General features: G+C 58.9%; 1 protein-coding gene across 1 annotated transcript; it reads left to right on the top strand.

The window, feature by feature from the left end:
- Nucleotides 1–1,309: 1,309 nt before the first annotated feature.
- On the top strand, nucleotides 1,310–15,305 carry GCK (glucokinase). Its single transcript, XM_087422364.1, has 10 exons — nucleotides 1,310–1,372; nucleotides 6,427–6,589; nucleotides 7,169–7,323; nucleotides 8,418–8,537; nucleotides 9,798–9,893; nucleotides 10,090–10,189; nucleotides 12,118–12,301; nucleotides 13,291–13,446; nucleotides 14,181–14,414; nucleotides 14,712–15,305. Exons 1-10 carry the CDS (start codon nucleotides 1,325–1,327, stop codon nucleotides 14,854–14,856), a joined length of 1,401 nt encoding a protein of 466 aa, XP_087278490.1. The 5' UTR covers nucleotides 1,310–1,324; the 3' UTR covers nucleotides 14,857–15,305.
- The last annotated feature ends 1,667 nt before the right edge of the window (nucleotides 15,306–16,972 follow it).

The following is a 16,972-nucleotide window of genomic DNA, read 5'->3' as shown; positions in this document are numbered from 1 at the left end:
ACAGGTGGGCTGGTGAAGTCCTTTTGCTCTATTTTGGGAAAGAGATCAATCATGTCAAGGGCCTCCTGGGGGTGACCACACTGGCCATTGGTGGGAGAGCCTGACATTCTGCCAAGCCATCATCCTGACTCTGCCCATTTGGGAGCTCCTGCTAATTTTAGCAGGGCTTGGCAAGTGCTGGCATGTCCAGGGCATGACAAGTTCACTCCCAGGCGAGAGCTGGGCCAAGCTGGGGGGACGTTGTCTGCGTGCCATCCAGCGTCCAAAGCCCAAAAGGCCTGAATGACCTCCCCAGCCTCTGAGGCAGGTTTTCAAGATTTACAGTTGAAGAGCCTGACGAAAACAAGCATTTTTTCACTTGGGGGGACGTCCCTGGGGTGGGGTGGGGGGCAGGCACGAGGGCAGCTCCCCGCCTCCACCTGCTCCCCAGCTCTTGCCTCTCCCCCTCCCCCTCCTCCCCCGCCCCAGGCGCTCCCTTTCCTCCTCCCCACCTCCCTTCCCACCCCTGGCCTATCTCCCCCTCCCCCTGCCCCTCTCCTCCGCCCCGCCCACCCACCCCTGTTCCTCCCCCGCCCCCACCTGCGCCAAACCAGTCCTGTGGCCTGATTGGCGGAAGGGACACACTCACCTGGTGGGGTTGTGGTGCATAGGGGAGGCGAGGAGAGCCCCGGGAGGTCCCAGCTCTCTGCCCTGCGCCCTCCCCACCCGCTCCCGGCGGGGTCTGCCCTGCTCCAGGCCTCAGGCCAGGCCTCCCTGCCACCAGTCTGCCCCTCCCTGCCCAGGCACTGCACAGACCCCGGATGGTATGAAAATCCGCTGGGGGTCCTGTGGCCCAAGACCAAGTCCGGACTCTTGGGCCTGGTAGCACCTCCCTGTCTGCCAGGCTCCTCAGTGCCCTCTCCTGCCCTGGGCAGCGTGGTGACTGCCCGCCCTGGCACATCCAAGGACTGGAGTGTGGATAGACTGGTTCCGCCCCCTCCACTGTACCTCTGGGCAGCGAATCCCAACACCAGCGTACAGAGGACATGGGGCACCGCCCCACAGCGCTGTCCCCGTGGCCCTTGTCAACCCTGACCCCATACAGTTCTCCTCTGCCCTTCCGGCCCTGCCTGACCCTCTGGCAGTGGGCAGAGTATTTCAGCAGCTGCCTGCTGAGTGCTCTCAGTACAGAAGCCCTGGGCAGCCTGCCACCAGCAACTCTCCAGCCAGGTGGCCCTCACCTGCACAGGTGGGCCTCAGTCTCTGGGGCTGCAGCCCAGCCCTGGTCTCAGCAGGCAGGAGTGTCTCCACCCCCAAGAAACCTACTTCTTGGCCCCTCGGAGAGATGGCGATGGATGCCACAAGGAGCCAGGCCCAGATAGCCTTGAATCTGGTAAGGGTCACCCCAAAGCCAGGGAGAATGGCCCCAGGGCCATGGCAGGGGCAGGTTCTCCCTGTGCAGACAGGGCAGTTGGTTTGGCAGAGTAGAGGTCGAGGTGGTGCTGGACTCCTTGAAAGGAGCCACTCAGGCTAACAGAGAACTGTGCCTGTCACTGGCCCCCTCCCCACTGCCCCCTCCTGACACCCCTGGTTCAGCCTCTGGAGGAGGGGTCTGCAGGGACAGCATCTTCCAGGGAACTTACTCCTGGAGCTGACAGTACCACGGCCCCCGCAGGACCCCTGCTTCTGGTGCCCTGGCCTGGGCTTTGCAGGGGAGTGCCGGACTTCCCAATGCTCTCTGGCTCTCAGGGGCATGCCCATCTTGGCTCTCCTGGGATCCTCGCGGCAGGGCTGGGGTGGATCGGGGATCCTCTCCCACGGGAGTATGAGGACGACTGGCCCATGGTCACCCACTGTGTACAGTACACAGCCACCTGAGAGCCTGGGAGCACAGGGGCCAGCTGCAGCTGGACACATGGCCAGCCCACACTGCCCTCTGGGTCCCAGGGATAGGCTCTGGAGCCCATGGGATCTCAAGCATTTCCCCAGGGGACCTGTTCCCTGCCATCTGGGGCCCACAGCTCCACACATGCCAGCCTCTCCCAGTCTGTCCTGGGGTGGGAAACTCCCTCAGGCCTTCCCTCAGTCTCCTCATCTGTCAAATGGAGGGCCCACACTGTGTCCCACCAGCTGAGCCCCGCAGACTCAGCCCCCTGCACCCCTGTCCAGCCAGCACTGCCCCTCCCACCTTGCTTCCAACCTGTGCTCTGATGACCTTGTCCAGGCCTGTGGCCTTAAGGACTGTCCACATAGTGACAGCTTCCAAATTTATATCTCCAGCCAGACTGTCCCCTGAGCTCCTGCCTCACACATCCGGCTGCTGCTTGGCACCAATCTCCCCTTGGCTCACAGACATGCCAACATGCCAAGACCAAGCTCCTGATTCCCCCCCAACCCAGCCCATCTCCGTGAGTGGGGCCTCTCGCCTAGCTGCTCAGGCCAAACCCAAACGGGTACCCCAGACTCCTCTTTTTCTCACCCCTATGCCTCAGCCTGTCAGCAGAGCGTTACTGCTCGATGTTCAGAAGTCTAGACTCTGACAGCTCCCTCCTCGCCCCACCCCGGTTGTTGGGACAGCCTCCGGGCCTCTCATTCCCGGGTGAGGCCTCAGCCGGCAGGGCTCCCTCTGAGCTCCCTTCAGGCCTGTGCTCCAGGCACCTGCCTGTGCAGGTGTCCTGCCCACTTCATGTGAAGCAGCAGCTGCTCACCCCTTTCTCCTCCCAGCTTCATTTCCTCTCCACCAACCTGCTGTCCATCTGCTTGTTCGTGTGATTCCCTTCTGTTGCTCCCTGAGGGCAGGGTCTTGTCTGTTCTCCAGCACCCCATGCAGTGCCTGGCATGCAGTGGGCATCTGCTAGGGAGACAAGGTCAGATGGTGGCCCTGCTGGAGGTGGGGAAGTCACTCGAGCAGGAACCCCCCATGTTTGGGTGTAGTGGTGAGCACTGACGATGTGTCTTGTGACCCCCTGTTGAGCAGGCGAGGGTGCAGCTGCATGGAGTGGGGAAACAGGTCTGTCTGTGCTTTCTTTGTTCCCCTGAGGCCTGTGTGGGGGCAAGTGTCTTCTCTGGGCTCCTCAGGCAGCACCCTGCATTTCCTAGGCTGCTCAGGCAAGTCCTTTAAGCCAGCTTGCACGGACACTCAGCACGAGACTCAAAAGAGACTTTTGTAGCTGGGGTCTGGGCTCCAGGAAGGGCTGGGGGCCTGGGCCGTCAAATCAGGCAGTAGGCAGCCCAGCAGGGTTAGGGGTGGGCTCTGATCCTTCTGGCTCTGTTAGCTTGGGAAAGTGCACCTCTGTGCTCGTTTCTTTATTTGTAAGAAATGAGATAATAAAGTGCGTAGGTCCTGGGAGATTTAAGCAGGATAAGGGAGAACCGGATAAAGGAGATAAGGGGATGCCGGAGCCGGGCCTGGTACATGTGCCTGCTCCTAGGATTGTTCCCAGGGGTCTGTGAGGCAGACCTTGCCCGCGTGACTTGAACCCCACTCACGCCCCCCGGACACACAGCCTTGAGGGTTGAGGGAACCACGCAGGTGGGAGCACCTCCTCTTGGGCTTGCACGCGGACAGAGCACAGTGTCCGTGGCCCCCACGCACCTGAGGAAGGGGCTTGCACCCACCATGGAGGACGCTCCGCATGGTGAGAGGTGACTCCCGGAGGTAAGGTATGCTGGAGGCCCTTGTCAGCCTGTGACCACCTGGAATATTGGACTGCAGCCTCGGAACCTTCCAGAACCCCTCCCCCAATCTGTGCCCATTGGGAACAGGGAATGGGCACAAGTGTGCGTGTGTGTGAGGAAGGGTCCCACAGTCCCGTGGTATGGACAGCGAGGAGATCCTGCAGCACCTGGCTTGGGCAGGGTGCCGTGTGACGGCGTATGACCGGGCGTCTCCTGCAGGACCCCCACTGCCCGGGACAGGCTCCCCCACCCCATGCACCCTGCCCAAAGTGGGTGGCCTCCCCACAGCCCCAGTGAGAATGCAGATCTACTTTTACAGAAATCCCATCAGAAATCCAGATTTTTCTGTAAAAGTGTCTCTATTTAAACATTGGCAGCAAATTTAAGCTTTTGAGAATATTATACAGGACACATCAGACCCACATGCCAGATGCAACTTTATTTACAGAAGGGAATCAGGTTCTAGCGAAGGTCCCGTCTCCCCGTTTCACTCACGCTCACACGTGTTTCCTTGCGAAGGCCCCAGAGGTCCTGTCAGGGGCACCCTGGTGTCCATGTCAAGTTGCTGCTGGTGGATGTGGGTCCTGTTGAGTCCTCACTGTCCCAGCACTGCACGTGCTTCTTACGTGCTTGCAGGACTCTCTCTGTAGACCAGATTCCTAGGAGAGCAGTTGCTAGATGAAAAGTAAATTTTGATAGCAACTCCAAATTGCCCCCTGACTAGGAGGTTTGACTTCGTGTGATTTCTGGGGTTCCACGGAGGGGACTTTCTGGCTTTGCCCACAGTTGATGGCAGGGCCCCACACGAGCCTGGACACAGAGAGTGAAGCCTTTGGCCCAAGGCCCCTCGTCAGTCCAGGCTCACGGCCACCAAAGGGGCTGCCATGACAGAGGATGGAGCCCAGCAGGGCCCGAGGGCTGGACCTTTTCAGGATCAGCATCACTTTTATTAAGAGCCCATAGATGTCTTCTAATCTGTCCCTCTGACTGATTCCGTCTCAGGGGAGATGCTGGGCAGCCTCTCAAGGACTTCGGACAGCCTCCCGTGCATGGCTGTGGGTGCTGGCCCCACCGCGGTGTGCTGGCCGCATGTGGCTGCACAAGTGACTTCTTTAAGCCTTTCCCCGTCTAGAAGGTGGGCAGATGCCGGCACCTTCCCTCGTGTGCTGTGACGAGGGTGTGAGGCAGCTTGTGTAAGGCACTCAGCTCGGGGCCTGGCATATTGGAAGAATTCAGCAGATGTTAATGTTACTATTCGTTCCTGGCACATTTTATGTTTGAAAGTGTGTGAAAGAAAGACAGAGGAGGCAAAGCTCGTAGCAGTGGGTCTGAGGACAGCCTGGATGGTTTCACAGAGCGCTGGGGGCTTCTCCAGAGCTGTGCACCACTGGGACAGCCTTGGGGTGGGCTGCACTCTGACCCTGTGCCCGGAGCTGCAGAATGGCTTAGCAAACACTGGCGTTTGATGCTGTGTTCTGTCATAGATTTTGTCAGCCCCATCCCTTTGTGACCTTCCCTGGGTTTAAATTTTAAGTGCGGGGGCACTGACCTTCCCAGAATGTTCCCCCTCCTGCTAACATCAGGTATCCCTTTACCTGTCATCTGGCAGAACTGAGCCACAGGCCCAGCTCGAAACCAAATAACCAGCAAAAGGGGAGAGGAGAGCTGTGCCTGGCTTAGCCCACCCTGGGCTGTCCCTGGGCTTGGGCAGGGGCCGCCTTCCTTTAACGTGCTACCTTCCCCAACAAAATGTGGGATCTACAAACTGAGGAAGAAGGGGCAAAGGTTGTGTGCCTCCTGGCTGGAATTCAGAGCGTCTCCACCCGGGCTTACAGGGAAGACTGCTGCCGAGAGAGTGAGTGAGTGTGAAGAATGGACCCATGGCTTTTATGAGAATATCTTTCATTTCCTTTTTGGTCCAAATAGCCAGTGAATTAAAGTGGCCTTCTCTCCATGAATATGCGGGAAGGGGGAAAGGGGCAGCCACACCGCCATCCACACGCAGGGTCAGAGCAGGGTCTTGCTTACTGGGGCCATGTGGGCATGGGCAGCGTTCACGGCCTGACCTCAGGCCACCATGGAGGGGCGAGTGGTCACCCCCTGGATGGTGCTCGAGGAGACACCCCCCCAGGCCGTCCATACTCACGGGAATGGTGGCATTGAATCAGAGCTTTGTGTGCACAGGCCTCCCTCCTGTCAATGTGTAGGGACCCTCTTCCCTCTGTCGGCCTCAGAGCCTTCCAGACTAGGGACCGCCATGCTTCAGTCAAGCAGACACCTCTAACTAGTTTCACCTCTAACTAGAGTTCCTTTGACTATCCCTTATGCATATTTGTGCACACTGGCCCATTTATTCCCTTAGCATAAATTTCTGGAAGGAGAATGACCGGATCTTTTAGACAGTAATCCCTGCTGCCCATCACCTCTAGATGGGCTCTTTCAGCCCATGACTCATCCACTCTCCAGGTTAGCGCCTTCCTCCTCCCCTTGTTGGGATCTAAGGCACAAAGGGAGGCGCCACATCTGCCCTCTGCCCCTCACCCTCTAACATACCCCAGGCCACATTTGTTTAGAGGCTGGTCTTGGAACTCTGCTGTTCTAACTTTTCAACTGGTTTTAACTGTGGTGGTTTGAAACAATGGATCATCCTGGACCCAAGGTCAGAAGGCAAAGGAGACCCTCGGTGTGTGTGGGAAATACCTGGTCCCCCCCCAACCCGGTCCCCCTGAGGTCCCCCTCCCCCACCTACCCACTCCCCCTCCTGTGCAGGCGGAGCAGATCCTGGCAGAGTTCCAGCTGCAGGAGGAGGACTTGAAGAAGGTGATGAGGCGGATGCGGAAGGAGATGGACCGAGGCCTGAGGCTGGAGACCCATGAGGAGGCCACCGTGAAGATGCTGCCCACCTACGTGCGTTCCACCCCAGAAGGCTCAGGTACCATGGTCCAGGGCAGGGCAGGGCAGGGATGGGATCCACGTGGGAAGGGCAGCTCCTCATCCAAAGGCAGCTGTCCTCAGGCCCCAGCAGGGAGAGGTGCCCCAGGCCCCTTTTAATGGCTCTGACTATCCCCAGCAGCCCTGAGACAGGTCCCAAATACACTGGGCCCCAGACACAGGCCGCTCCCCTAGCACAGCCCTGGGGCCCTCAAGCTCACTCTGGTCTCAGGAAAACTGGCTTTTTTCATCTCACAATGGGAAACTGGTTCCCCTGGGTCACTTGGGGGACACGCAGACCAATCCTGAGTCTGGGTCATTTCACTAGGTCTTCAGCTGGGCCCTGGGCTGGGGGTGACTTCAGTCCAAAGCGGAGGGTTCCCATTGACTTCCCCAGTTCACCTTTGACCTGGGGAAGTTTTCCACAGTTTACTCTGGGTTTCCCCAGATATCTGGCCTCGGCAGCCCCATGTCCGGCTGCTCTGGGCCCCCCGTACCTTCCCCTCCTCCTCTTCCTGGTCTTGGGGGTCCTGCTGGGTTGGTGCCCCTGAAGCTGATGTGCTCCTCCCTGTGGCTGCAGAAGTCGGGGACTTCCTCTCCCTGGACCTGGGCGGCACCAACTTCAGGGTGATGCTGGTGAAGGTGGGGGAGGGCGAGGCGGGGCAGTGGAGTGTGAAAACTAAGCACCAGATGTACTCCATCCCTGAGGACGCCATGACGGGCACCGCCGAGATGGTGAGCAGCTTGGGCCAGGGGCTGGGGGCTGGGGTCAAGACCACCATGGATCTCAGAGCTCAGCTAGCCTTAGTGGGAGGGCCCACCTATCTACCCGGGGTGGGAGGGCAGCTGTGGGCAGGAGGGTCACCCAGGCTCAGAGGGCCCAGGGAGGCAGCTAGGAGGACTAGGTGGATGGCCACCGGGCATGGCCTCAGCAGGTTAGACCCTGCCCAGTTTCTCAGAAGGATCAGAAACATGACACGGCAGCTGAGAGAACACAGTGGTCCAGCCAGCATGCAGCCCACACATTCCACTCTCTCCGCATGTGTCGCCCCCTCGCCCTCCACCGGCATGGACACCAAGTGGGGTGACTGTAATCATAATGTCTGCCCAGGCAGCAAGGCCACCTGACCACGGGGAGGACTCAGGAGCAGGGCGCAGAAGTAGAATGAGCCCCGGGGGGAGGCGGACAGAGCCAGAGACGATCCCCTGAGGGGCAGGGTTTCAAGGCAGGAAAGCCTGGTCCTCACCACACTCCTAAATGCTTGGCACTGGGCATGAATCAAGGCAGCAGGGGTGGTGTGGGTGCCTCTCTGGCCCCAGCACCCAGCAGGGAGCTTGGTCAATCAGCAGAGCACTCAGCAATGCCCAGTTCTGTGGACAGGCCCACATGAGTTGGGTGGGGGCTGGTCCTGGGCAGGGGCAGGGGTGGGGCAGCCAGGACACCTGGAGGTGGCAAAGGACACTCTGGGTGCTGGAGACAGAAATCATAGTTACGGCCAGGGATGTACCTCTGTCCTCTGTGTCTGAAACCGGACCTCACTGGGTCCAGCTGGGAAGGCCAGGCTGACAGAGCACAGCCGGGCTGGAGACCAGCCCTGTCCTGGTGTCACACTGTCCCAGGGGCTGCCATCACCAGGACTCTGGCATTGGGAGAGGCTCAGAGCCTGAGTCCACAAGCAGTGGTGATCAGGAGAGGGGAACTGAGGTCAGGCCCCGAGGCTGTGCTTTCCTGGGGCTCGATGGCTCAGCATGAGCTGAGGAGCACCTCAGGCTTGAAACCCCAGGGGGCTGCAGCCAGCCCACCCTCTGTGGTCGGATGGCTCTTCCAGCTCTTCGACTACATCTCTGAGTGCATCTCTGACTTCCTGGACAAGCACCAGATGAAGCACAAGAAGCTGCCCCTGGGCTTCACCTTCTCCTTTCCCGTGAGGCACGAAGACATCGACAAGGTGGGGCCAGGCGGAGGGCGGGTCGGGGAGGAGGTGGACGCACGGACAGACAGACAGACACGAGGAGGTGGACGCACGGACAGACAGACAGACACGCGCCCCAGAGAAAGGCATGCCGCAAACTCTGCCGTGTGCTGGCTCCAGGCGCAGCCCCCCAAGTTGAGAAAGAGCCAAATTATGGCCCTATCACTTACATTCTATGAGACTTGGGGAAGTAACCTTAGCAGATTCTCACTCTTCCCCTTAAGTCCCCCCACACCCTGTGAGAAGTGCACTATGACCACCCCGGTGACAGATGAGGACACTGAGGTTAGCAACTTGCCCACAACGGGAAGTGACACCGTTGGGGCTCACACTCGGGCAGGTGGGCTCCAACACGCCCACATGTCGTCACCTGCTGTACCACCTGAGGCGGAGGCAGAAATGTGCAGGGCTGAGGCTTCACCCTGCCTGCGGGCTGGCAAGTTTGTCTGCCACAGTTGCGCACGCGTGCGCACACACACACACACACACACACACACGTAAGTTATACATACATATATATGCACATAAATTACACACGCATACATATACACACGTAAATTAAACATAAATATATATAAACATCAAATATACACACATCAATTGTATGTAAATTATATACATACCTCAATTTTACATACATATGTACACACACCAATTGTACATACGTGCACGCAGTACATGTAAATTTTACATACACATGCGAGTTATACATACACATGTAAATATACGTGCATATACACACACGCACATTACGTGTGTGTGTAAATTATACATGCATGGGTAACACATGAGACCTCTGGGTCGGAGAGAAAGCCAGTTCGGGACTCGCGGCAGAGCAGCAGCTGGATCAACATCTCATGTTGGTTTCTGAGCCCCAGTCCCCGCAGCGTCCTGAGGGCCAGATGGTTCCTTCACATGCAGTGGGTGCACTAGAGGAGAGAAGCCCCCATCTTACCCAGGGCTGCTCCCCTCTGACCTCATCCTACTCTGGGAGGGCATCTCTGGGCTTTACTACACAAACATTCTTCAATTGGCTGGGACCCAGCTCCGCAGAAAGACGAGATACTTGTGGAGAGTTGTCTCCAGTGCCTCTCAAAGTTACGTGCCTGCTTTGAGCCTAAGTTTCCTCGACTGTAAAGTGGGATGCATGTCCCTGTCGTCCAAGTTAGCTGCCCGTCCCTTCACCCCTGCCCCCAGCATTCATCAGCAGCCACAGAGGCCCTCCTCTTCCCTCAGGGCATCCTTCTCAACTGGACCAAGGGCTTCAAGGCCTCAGGGGCAGAAGGGAACAACATCGTGGGGCTCTTGCGAGACGCCATCAAACGGAGAGGGGTGAGGTGGCACCTGCACCTGCCCCCGCGGCTGCTCTGGACCTCCTCCCCCTGCCCCCAGGCCAGGATGCCAGGGAGGGCCTTCTGGGTGTCCCCCCAGGAAGGAATCCTGTCCTCCCTTGCCTGGCTGGACCAGCCCAGAGCAGGCTGAGCTGAGACCCCGGCCCCATCACTGCTTCCTCTGTTCCTCTTGGCAGGACTTTGAGATGGACGTGGTGGCGATGGTGAATGACACCGTGGCCACAATGATCTCCTGCTACTACGAAGACCGCCGGTGTGAGGTTGGCATGATTGTGGGTAAGAATGTGTGCCCTGCCCTATCTGAGGCCCTTGCCACCACAAAAGACAGGGCCGAGGCCCCCCTGTCTACAGCAGGCTGCACAGGCCTCCTTCTGCCTCTGCCTTGGGCCCTGAGGAGTGAGGGCCAAAGTCCTGAGCAATTGGTGATGGTCGGAGCAGGCTCTGTGTGCCAGGTACAGACCGCAAAGGTGCTGGAGCCTGGGGCGGTCTTGGGGAGCAGCAGGGTTGTCCTGAATGCAGGCGCTCTTTACTAGTGGGACGCATTTCAACACGTGCACGTCGCTGCATCAGATGGCACACCAGCTGCCCATCCACCTGGTCCATCAGGATTGAATTAAAACACCTTATCTGGTAAATTGACCAAACTGGACAGATTTGTCCAAGTGGAAGAGGATAAGCAAAAGCCGTCATCCCTTCCTGGACGGTCTGACCCTGCCCAGGGCAGCTGCCTGCGTTGCCGGAAGTGAAGGCAGGTGCCAGGAAGGGCAGCAGCACTGGCCCCCGGGGCTTTCCCCACCAACCGAGGGCCTTTCCCAGAAGTTCCCAGGGTGTTACAATGTGCGCTTACTGAAAAGCAATCCTGTCTGATCAGTTACGCACTGGGTACACAGGTGTGAGGTTTTTTTCTGGACTCTCTGCGCCCTGGTTACCCAGCAAGTCAGTGTTCAAGTTGTTTGCTTCGCTGGTCCCTTCAGAGCCAGCCCTGAAGGGTTACATATTTGTCTTCTTAGGACCCATCTGCAACTGTATATATATGTCCTGAGCTGCAGCCTGACCTTGCTTGGTCTCTCCTCTTGTTTGTCACATCTCCTTCCTTTCTCACCTTTCAGATGGAAAGTTGTGGTTAAGTCCACCCCCTAGACAGGAGCTCCAGGAGCCGTTCTCCCCGGCTCTCTCCTCCACAGCTGCCTGAGGCAGTGGGGTTGGGGCACCTCAGCCTGAGTTCTGCAGCCGTGGGCCTCGGGCATACTGCTCTTGGAGCAGAGATGACAGAGGGTGGCCTGTGGTCACATCTGCCCTGCAAACACTCTTGTTCACTCTGCTCAGTGCTTAAAAAACACATTGATGATAATTACCGAGATCTAAAAATTGGGAGAATTCACATCAAAGTCTGGATTTCTGTTTTTTCCCACAAAAAATTGGAAGGCCCAGCATCACTGGCCTCACTTCCTACTGGGCAGCACCACTGGTCTGCTTCTGAGGTGCTGTCCCTGATGACTTTAGGGGCGTGCAGCCCATGCAGTCACACTCAGACTGAAGCTCTGCTGTCATTGTTTTGAATAATTTATGAACAAAGGAGCCCAAGTTTTCACTTTGCACAGGACCCTGCAAATTACAAATTCCAGAGCCACTCCCACCTGCAGTAGCCCATATACTGCTCCCAAGGCTCCACACTGTGCCTTACTCACCTCTGGGTGGCCCCCCAAAACAGGGCTCAGGATGGAGAAGCTCAAACACAGGCATGGAAAGTGCCAGAAAACAATAGTGGTGCATAGATAAGATAAAACCATAACATTCTGCACCCATCTCTAGCTGGCAAAGCACTTTGACACGTTTCCCTCAATCCTCCCAACTACCCAGGAAATGGGAGGAGAAGGTGTTACCATCCCCTCTGGGAGAAGAGGAACAGCCCAGAGAGGTGGGCTTATCTACCTGAGGTCACACAGCAAACCCAGGTCTTCTGGCGTCTGGGAAAGCCACCTTTCCTTTGCTCCAGAGATATAGGGAGACCGTTCACCCCTTCACACAGTGGTGGATGTGGGGGGCTCAAGGAAGCTGGGAAGACAGGGTCGCAAGGGGCTTCCTGCCTGCAGGAACCAGGGCCTACTGCTGGTGGGGGGGACAGCACCCAGGAGGGGCGGGGTCCCAGGAAGGTGCCCTGTCCTGCCCCGGGCAGGGTGGGGCCTGACGGTATCGCCCCACAGGCACAGGCTGCAACGCCTGCTACATGGAGGAGATGCAGAACGTGGAGCTGGTGGAAGGGGACGAGGGCCGCATGTGTGTCAACACCGAGTGGGGCGCCTTCGGGGACGCGGGCGAGCTGGACGAGTTCCTGCTGGAGTACGACCGGGTGGTGGACGAGAACTCCCTGAACCCCGGCCAGCAGCTGTAAGGCGCGCCCCTCCCCCAGCCGCGCGGGGCGGCAGATGGGCTCGCGACGCGACGCAGATAATGGGCTTGTTTTCAAACAGCTCAGGGGAAAAGCAAACTGACAACCCCCTCCTAAGCTGGCTGGTCTCTTCCTTCAGCTCCCATTCATGGCTTGCCCGTCTGTAAACCCGGAACAGTGAGAGATGTGAAGGTTTAGTCCCCAAAAAGAGAGTCTGTGCATAGATCAGCCGCACCTCCCACCTTGGACAGGTGGCATAGGAAGGCTCTGAGACGCCCCCAGCAACATTAACTGGGTTTAACCCAGAGTTCCCCAAAGTACAGACAAACCTGTCCGCGTTCACAGAGTGGATAGTAGTATTTTGTGGAATGCTGCCGGGGCGCAGAGCGCAGCTGGAGAACCAGCCCTCACAGAGGTTGTCGTGAGTCACCGTACCCTTTATTAGCCGCCTAACCAGATGCGCCAGGCACGGGCTGATTCCTTCGTTAGCTTCCTATCTGACTCGCATAAACCTCTGCTAGGTCAGTAGTAGTCAATGTGCTACTAAATGAAAACACGGAGGCTCGCAGACGTCGGCATGAACGCGCCAGCTGCGTGGCTTCCAGGAGCACAGAGCCCTAGCGTGGCGGTAGGGGTGCGCCCCAGACTGGTCACCAGCGCCTCCAAGTTTTAGTTTCCCCGACTGTAACTGGGCGATGAGAACAGCACCCCATCACAGGCTGTGGGAGGACTGAAGTGGATTCAGCGCGAGGCTCACCAGAGGGGCTGGACCGAGGCTCCGCTCCCGAGCCCCAAAGCACGCTCCTCATCCCTGCAGTCCTAAAGCCCCGTTGATACACGAGGAAGCGGGCACGAACCAGGCTTGCCAAGGGGGTGTCACAGCGCCACATGGCCTCCTCGCGGCCGCGGGGGGCGCTGGCGCCGGCTCCCGAGCCCCGCTTGCGCGTGGAGTCTTCCCTCTGGGGTGACCCTGCCGCCCTCTGCGCAGGTACGAGAAGCTCATCGGCGGCAAGTACATGGGCGAGCTGGTGCGGCTCGTGCTGCTGAAGCTCGTGGACGAGGACCTGCTCTTCCACGGCGAGGCCTCGGAGCAGCTGCGCACGCGCGGCGCCTTCGAGACACGCTTGGTGTCGCAAGTGGAGAGGTGCGTGGGTGGCGCGGGCGCAGGGCCGGGTACAGGTGGCAGTGCGCAGGGGGAGGGGTCCGGAACAGGGACGCAAGGGGCGTGTTGCAGGCGAGGGCGAGAGGTGGGGTGCTGGGGGCCGAGCTAATGGGGCTGGGGCCGGGGGTGAGGTCCTGGGGTGGTGGTGAGATCACCGGGTGCAGTGTCCCGGGCCAGGCTTAGGGGGCAGGGGGGGGGGGTGAGGTCCCGGGGTGCAGGGGCGGGGGCTGGGATCAGGGCGCAGGCGAGGTCCCGGGGTGGGGCTCAGAGGGCGGAGCTTAGGAGGTAGACGGGGAGGCCCAGGGCGGGCGGGAGGTGAGGTGCTGCGGCAGGGCGCCGGGACCCGGCTCAGGGGGCGGGGGTGGCCTCCAGCCCCCAGTAGAGCCCGCCGCCAGGCAGTTGAAGCAGCCCGCGCGCCCCTCCCGTGGCTCCTCACCGGCCGTGGACGTCGCCTCACTTCGTCCACGCAACAGCCCTGAGGCGCGGCGCTGTGGCCCCGGTTAGAGCGGAGACCCTGGGCTTAAAGAGAAGAGTAATGACCAGGTTACTGCTGGTCCTTGCGGAATCGAACCCGCTCCCCTCCGGATCCCGAGCCCCAAGCGCTTTACCTGCGTGAGGTGGGCAGGGGGAGGAGCAGAGGCCGCCGCTGGGGGTCGGGCTGGCCAGGTGAGCGACCTTCCAGCGACGCCCTCCCCGCTCCCGCCCCTGCCCCGCAGCGACTCGGGCGACCGCAAGCAGATCTACAACATCCTGAGCACGCTGGGGCTGAGGCCCTCGGCCACCGACTGCGACCTCGTGCGCCGCGCCTGTGAGAGCGTGTCCACGCGCGCCGCGCACATGTGCTCCGCGGGGCTGGCGGCCGTCATCAACCGCATGCGCGAGAGCCGCAGCGAGGACGTGATGCGCATCACCGTGGGCGTGGACGGCTCGGTGTACAAGCTGCATCCCAGGTGAGCCCGCGCAGCCGCCCGCCCCGCCGCGCCCAGCCTCCCCGCGTGGGGGCGCGTCCTGAGGGCAGAGCCCGGCCTCAGTCTCCACTTACGAAACGCGGGCCGAAACGGACGCTCTCCGAGGCCCAAGGACTCTCATCTCCTCGCCCACCTTGGTCCAGACGCAAGGGAAGGGTTCCCTAGGCTTATCCCCTGCGGCTGCGTTGAGTAAGCCAAAAGGCTCCGGAGGGTGGGCCGGGGGGAGGCCATCTGGGAGCGCAGGGAGGAGGTTCAGCAGCTCTGCTTCCTCCTGCTCAGCTTCAAGGAGCGGTTCCACGCCAGCGTGCGCAGGCTGACGCCCAACTGCGAGATCACCTTCATCGAGTCGGAGGAGGGCAGCGGCCGGGGAGCGGCCCTAATCTCCGCGGTGGCCTGTAAGAAGGCCTGCATGCTGGTCCAGTGAGAACGGAGGCCGCGAGGCAAGGAGGAGGCTGTGGCCGGCTGCTAGACCTGGGCTCTGGGGGACATGCTCACCACAGATGCTCCCTGCCTGGCAGGGTCAAGAGGCCTCTCCTTGTAAGGACCATGGATGCCTCTCAACTCCCCTGCTACCCCGGAAGATGGGGAAAGGCCTGTGGGGGGAATGCGGGGGTTCGTGGAAGGCCTCTTCTCTCAGAGTCAGTTGGTGGGACAGCCCTACGGCCCTGACTGAGTTGGGGGCTGGATGAGCAGGAATGGAGACCCCCAAGTCCCTTGCCTTACTTGTTGGAATCAAGGACCCAGAAGGAGTTGGTCACTCAGGACTTTGTTGCATTTCTGCACTGCCTGCCTCATGGAGCTTTCAGCCTGGCTGTGGGAAGGGGGTGCCTTCTGCTGTGGCCTGGCTTCCCTGGGAACTTAGCCCAAATTGGGAGGCAGCCCCCCCCCCCCCCCCCCCGGGCCGGCTAGACCTAGACCTGGGCTACAGGGTGGGTAGGGTGGGAGTGGAGGCTACAGGTACACCCGAAGCCTGGAGATGGCAGCCTTTTCCCTCCCAAAGCGCCCTCAGTGAGTGGTTTGTGGTTCTGGGATGGACCCTCACAGGAGAGGCAGAGCCTCCAAAGCCCCTACCCCAGGGGCCCAGAAAGAGGAGGAGCCCCACCCCTGCCACAGGCAGCCCTGGGAGCACCCCAGGGATGGACCTAGCTGCGGGGGCGCTGGCCCAGCAGCACTCAGCACACCCGGAGGGGCCACCCAGGCTTCTCTCTTCTCACCAGACCTCCATGTGCCACACCAACCTCTCCATGCCCAACTGGGACCGTGTGGTTTTTTTAATTAAAAGCTTTAAAAATTTAGAACCTGGCCTTGTCCACTGTTCTTTGACCTCTGTGCGTAAGGGCTGTGGGTCAATATATAGCCATTGTCAATATATAGACGTGGTCACGTGCACACAGACACTCCGCAGGCCTAGGCGTATCTTGGAATTTGCCGTCCCCTCCAGCCAGCTACGCCAGGAAGTGTGAAGAGTGACAGATCAGGCTGTAGGAACACAAATGGGGTGGCATTTGGGGAGGTCAGAGGTACTGGACTTGCCCAGGACCGCACTCACCCGCCCGTAGAATGTGGGGTCTGGATCTACCCATCTCTAATCGCTCAGCAGCTCTGAGGTCTCTGAGAGCCCCAAAAGAGTGCCCGGGAAAGAGTGGGAGGCCAGGGTGCTGCCCGGGAAGGGGATCAGCCTGGTCTCTGGGGGCTGGTCCTGCTGTGGGTCGGTCTCAGCAGGGGCTCCCTTAGAGCCACTTGGGTTGTGACTGGGGGGGCCTGGGCTACAGGAAGTCACGTGACTTCTGAGGTCCTTCCAGATGCTCCTGGGTGAAATACCTAACTGAGATAGCCAACCCGAGGGCCTGATGCCATCTTACATATAGCCTAGTTACATATAAACACATATTTGTAGGATTTTAACATATACTCACTCTTCAGTGAGAGAAACTACTGAGCAAATCTGGGATAACTGTGTTGTTTCATTCAGAACTTAACCCCAAGTTGTGATTTTGAGCAGTCACATCCCGCTTGAGATGTTCTCTCATCTTCTGGTATGTCTCATATGGAATTGCTTCTTATCTTTTTAGTTCTGTTGAATCTAAATTATGCATCAAAAGTTTGTACGAGCGTTTGATTACTTCATTATTGGTACTAATGTACTCATGTTTGAGCATTCACATATGGGATCTCATTTTAATATAAATTACTTTCTAGTTTTCCTTTATGTTACAGTTCAGGGCACTGTATTGATTTTTTTAAATTCACTATGAAGGTAAGTTATATAGTCTATAAATTTCACTTCAGGAGAGTAAAGGAGGTGTTTTAAAATACGTACTTGTTGTACAAAAGGGACATTGAGTCTGATGGATAAGAACCTCTCTGCATTCCTCACCCCAACTGGCAGAGTCTGGCCTCACTCCCGGGTGGTGGGGCAGCCCTGCAGAGTCGGGTTTCGGGGGGCAGCCAGCAGCCCACTCCTGCTTCAGGTTCGGGGGGCAGCCAGCAGCCCACTCCTTCTGCTCTGGAATGTCCCCTTCTTCCCAGCCCTTCTGTGC

Source organism: Ceratotherium simum, chromosome 1 (assembly GCF_057802395.1).
Source record: "Ceratotherium simum simum isolate JZ-2026a chromosome 1, ASM5780239v1, whole genome shotgun sequence".
NCBI classification, from domain to species: Eukaryota; Metazoa; Chordata; class Mammalia; order Perissodactyla; family Rhinocerotidae; genus Ceratotherium; species Ceratotherium simum.
The sequence above is the reverse complement of the archived record's forward strand: the minus strand, read 5'-3'. Positions and strand labels throughout refer to the sequence as shown.

What these genes read in the sequence shown, in the direction of transcription:
- GCK (XM_087422364.1), top strand. Translation starts at nt 1,325, where the DNA reads ATGGCGATGGATGCCACAAGGAGCCAGGCCCAGATAGCCTTGAATCTG. An exon ending in GGCACGAAGACATCGACAAG is followed by an intron (nt 8,538 to 9,797) that starts GTGGGGCCAGGC and finishes CTCTTCCCTCAG; the next exon opens with GGCATCCTTCTCAACTGGAC. An exon ending in TGAGGTTGGCATGATTGTGG is followed by an intron (nt 10,190 to 12,117) that starts GTAAGAATGTGT and finishes ATCGCCCCACAG; the next exon opens with GCACAGGCTGCAACGCCTGC.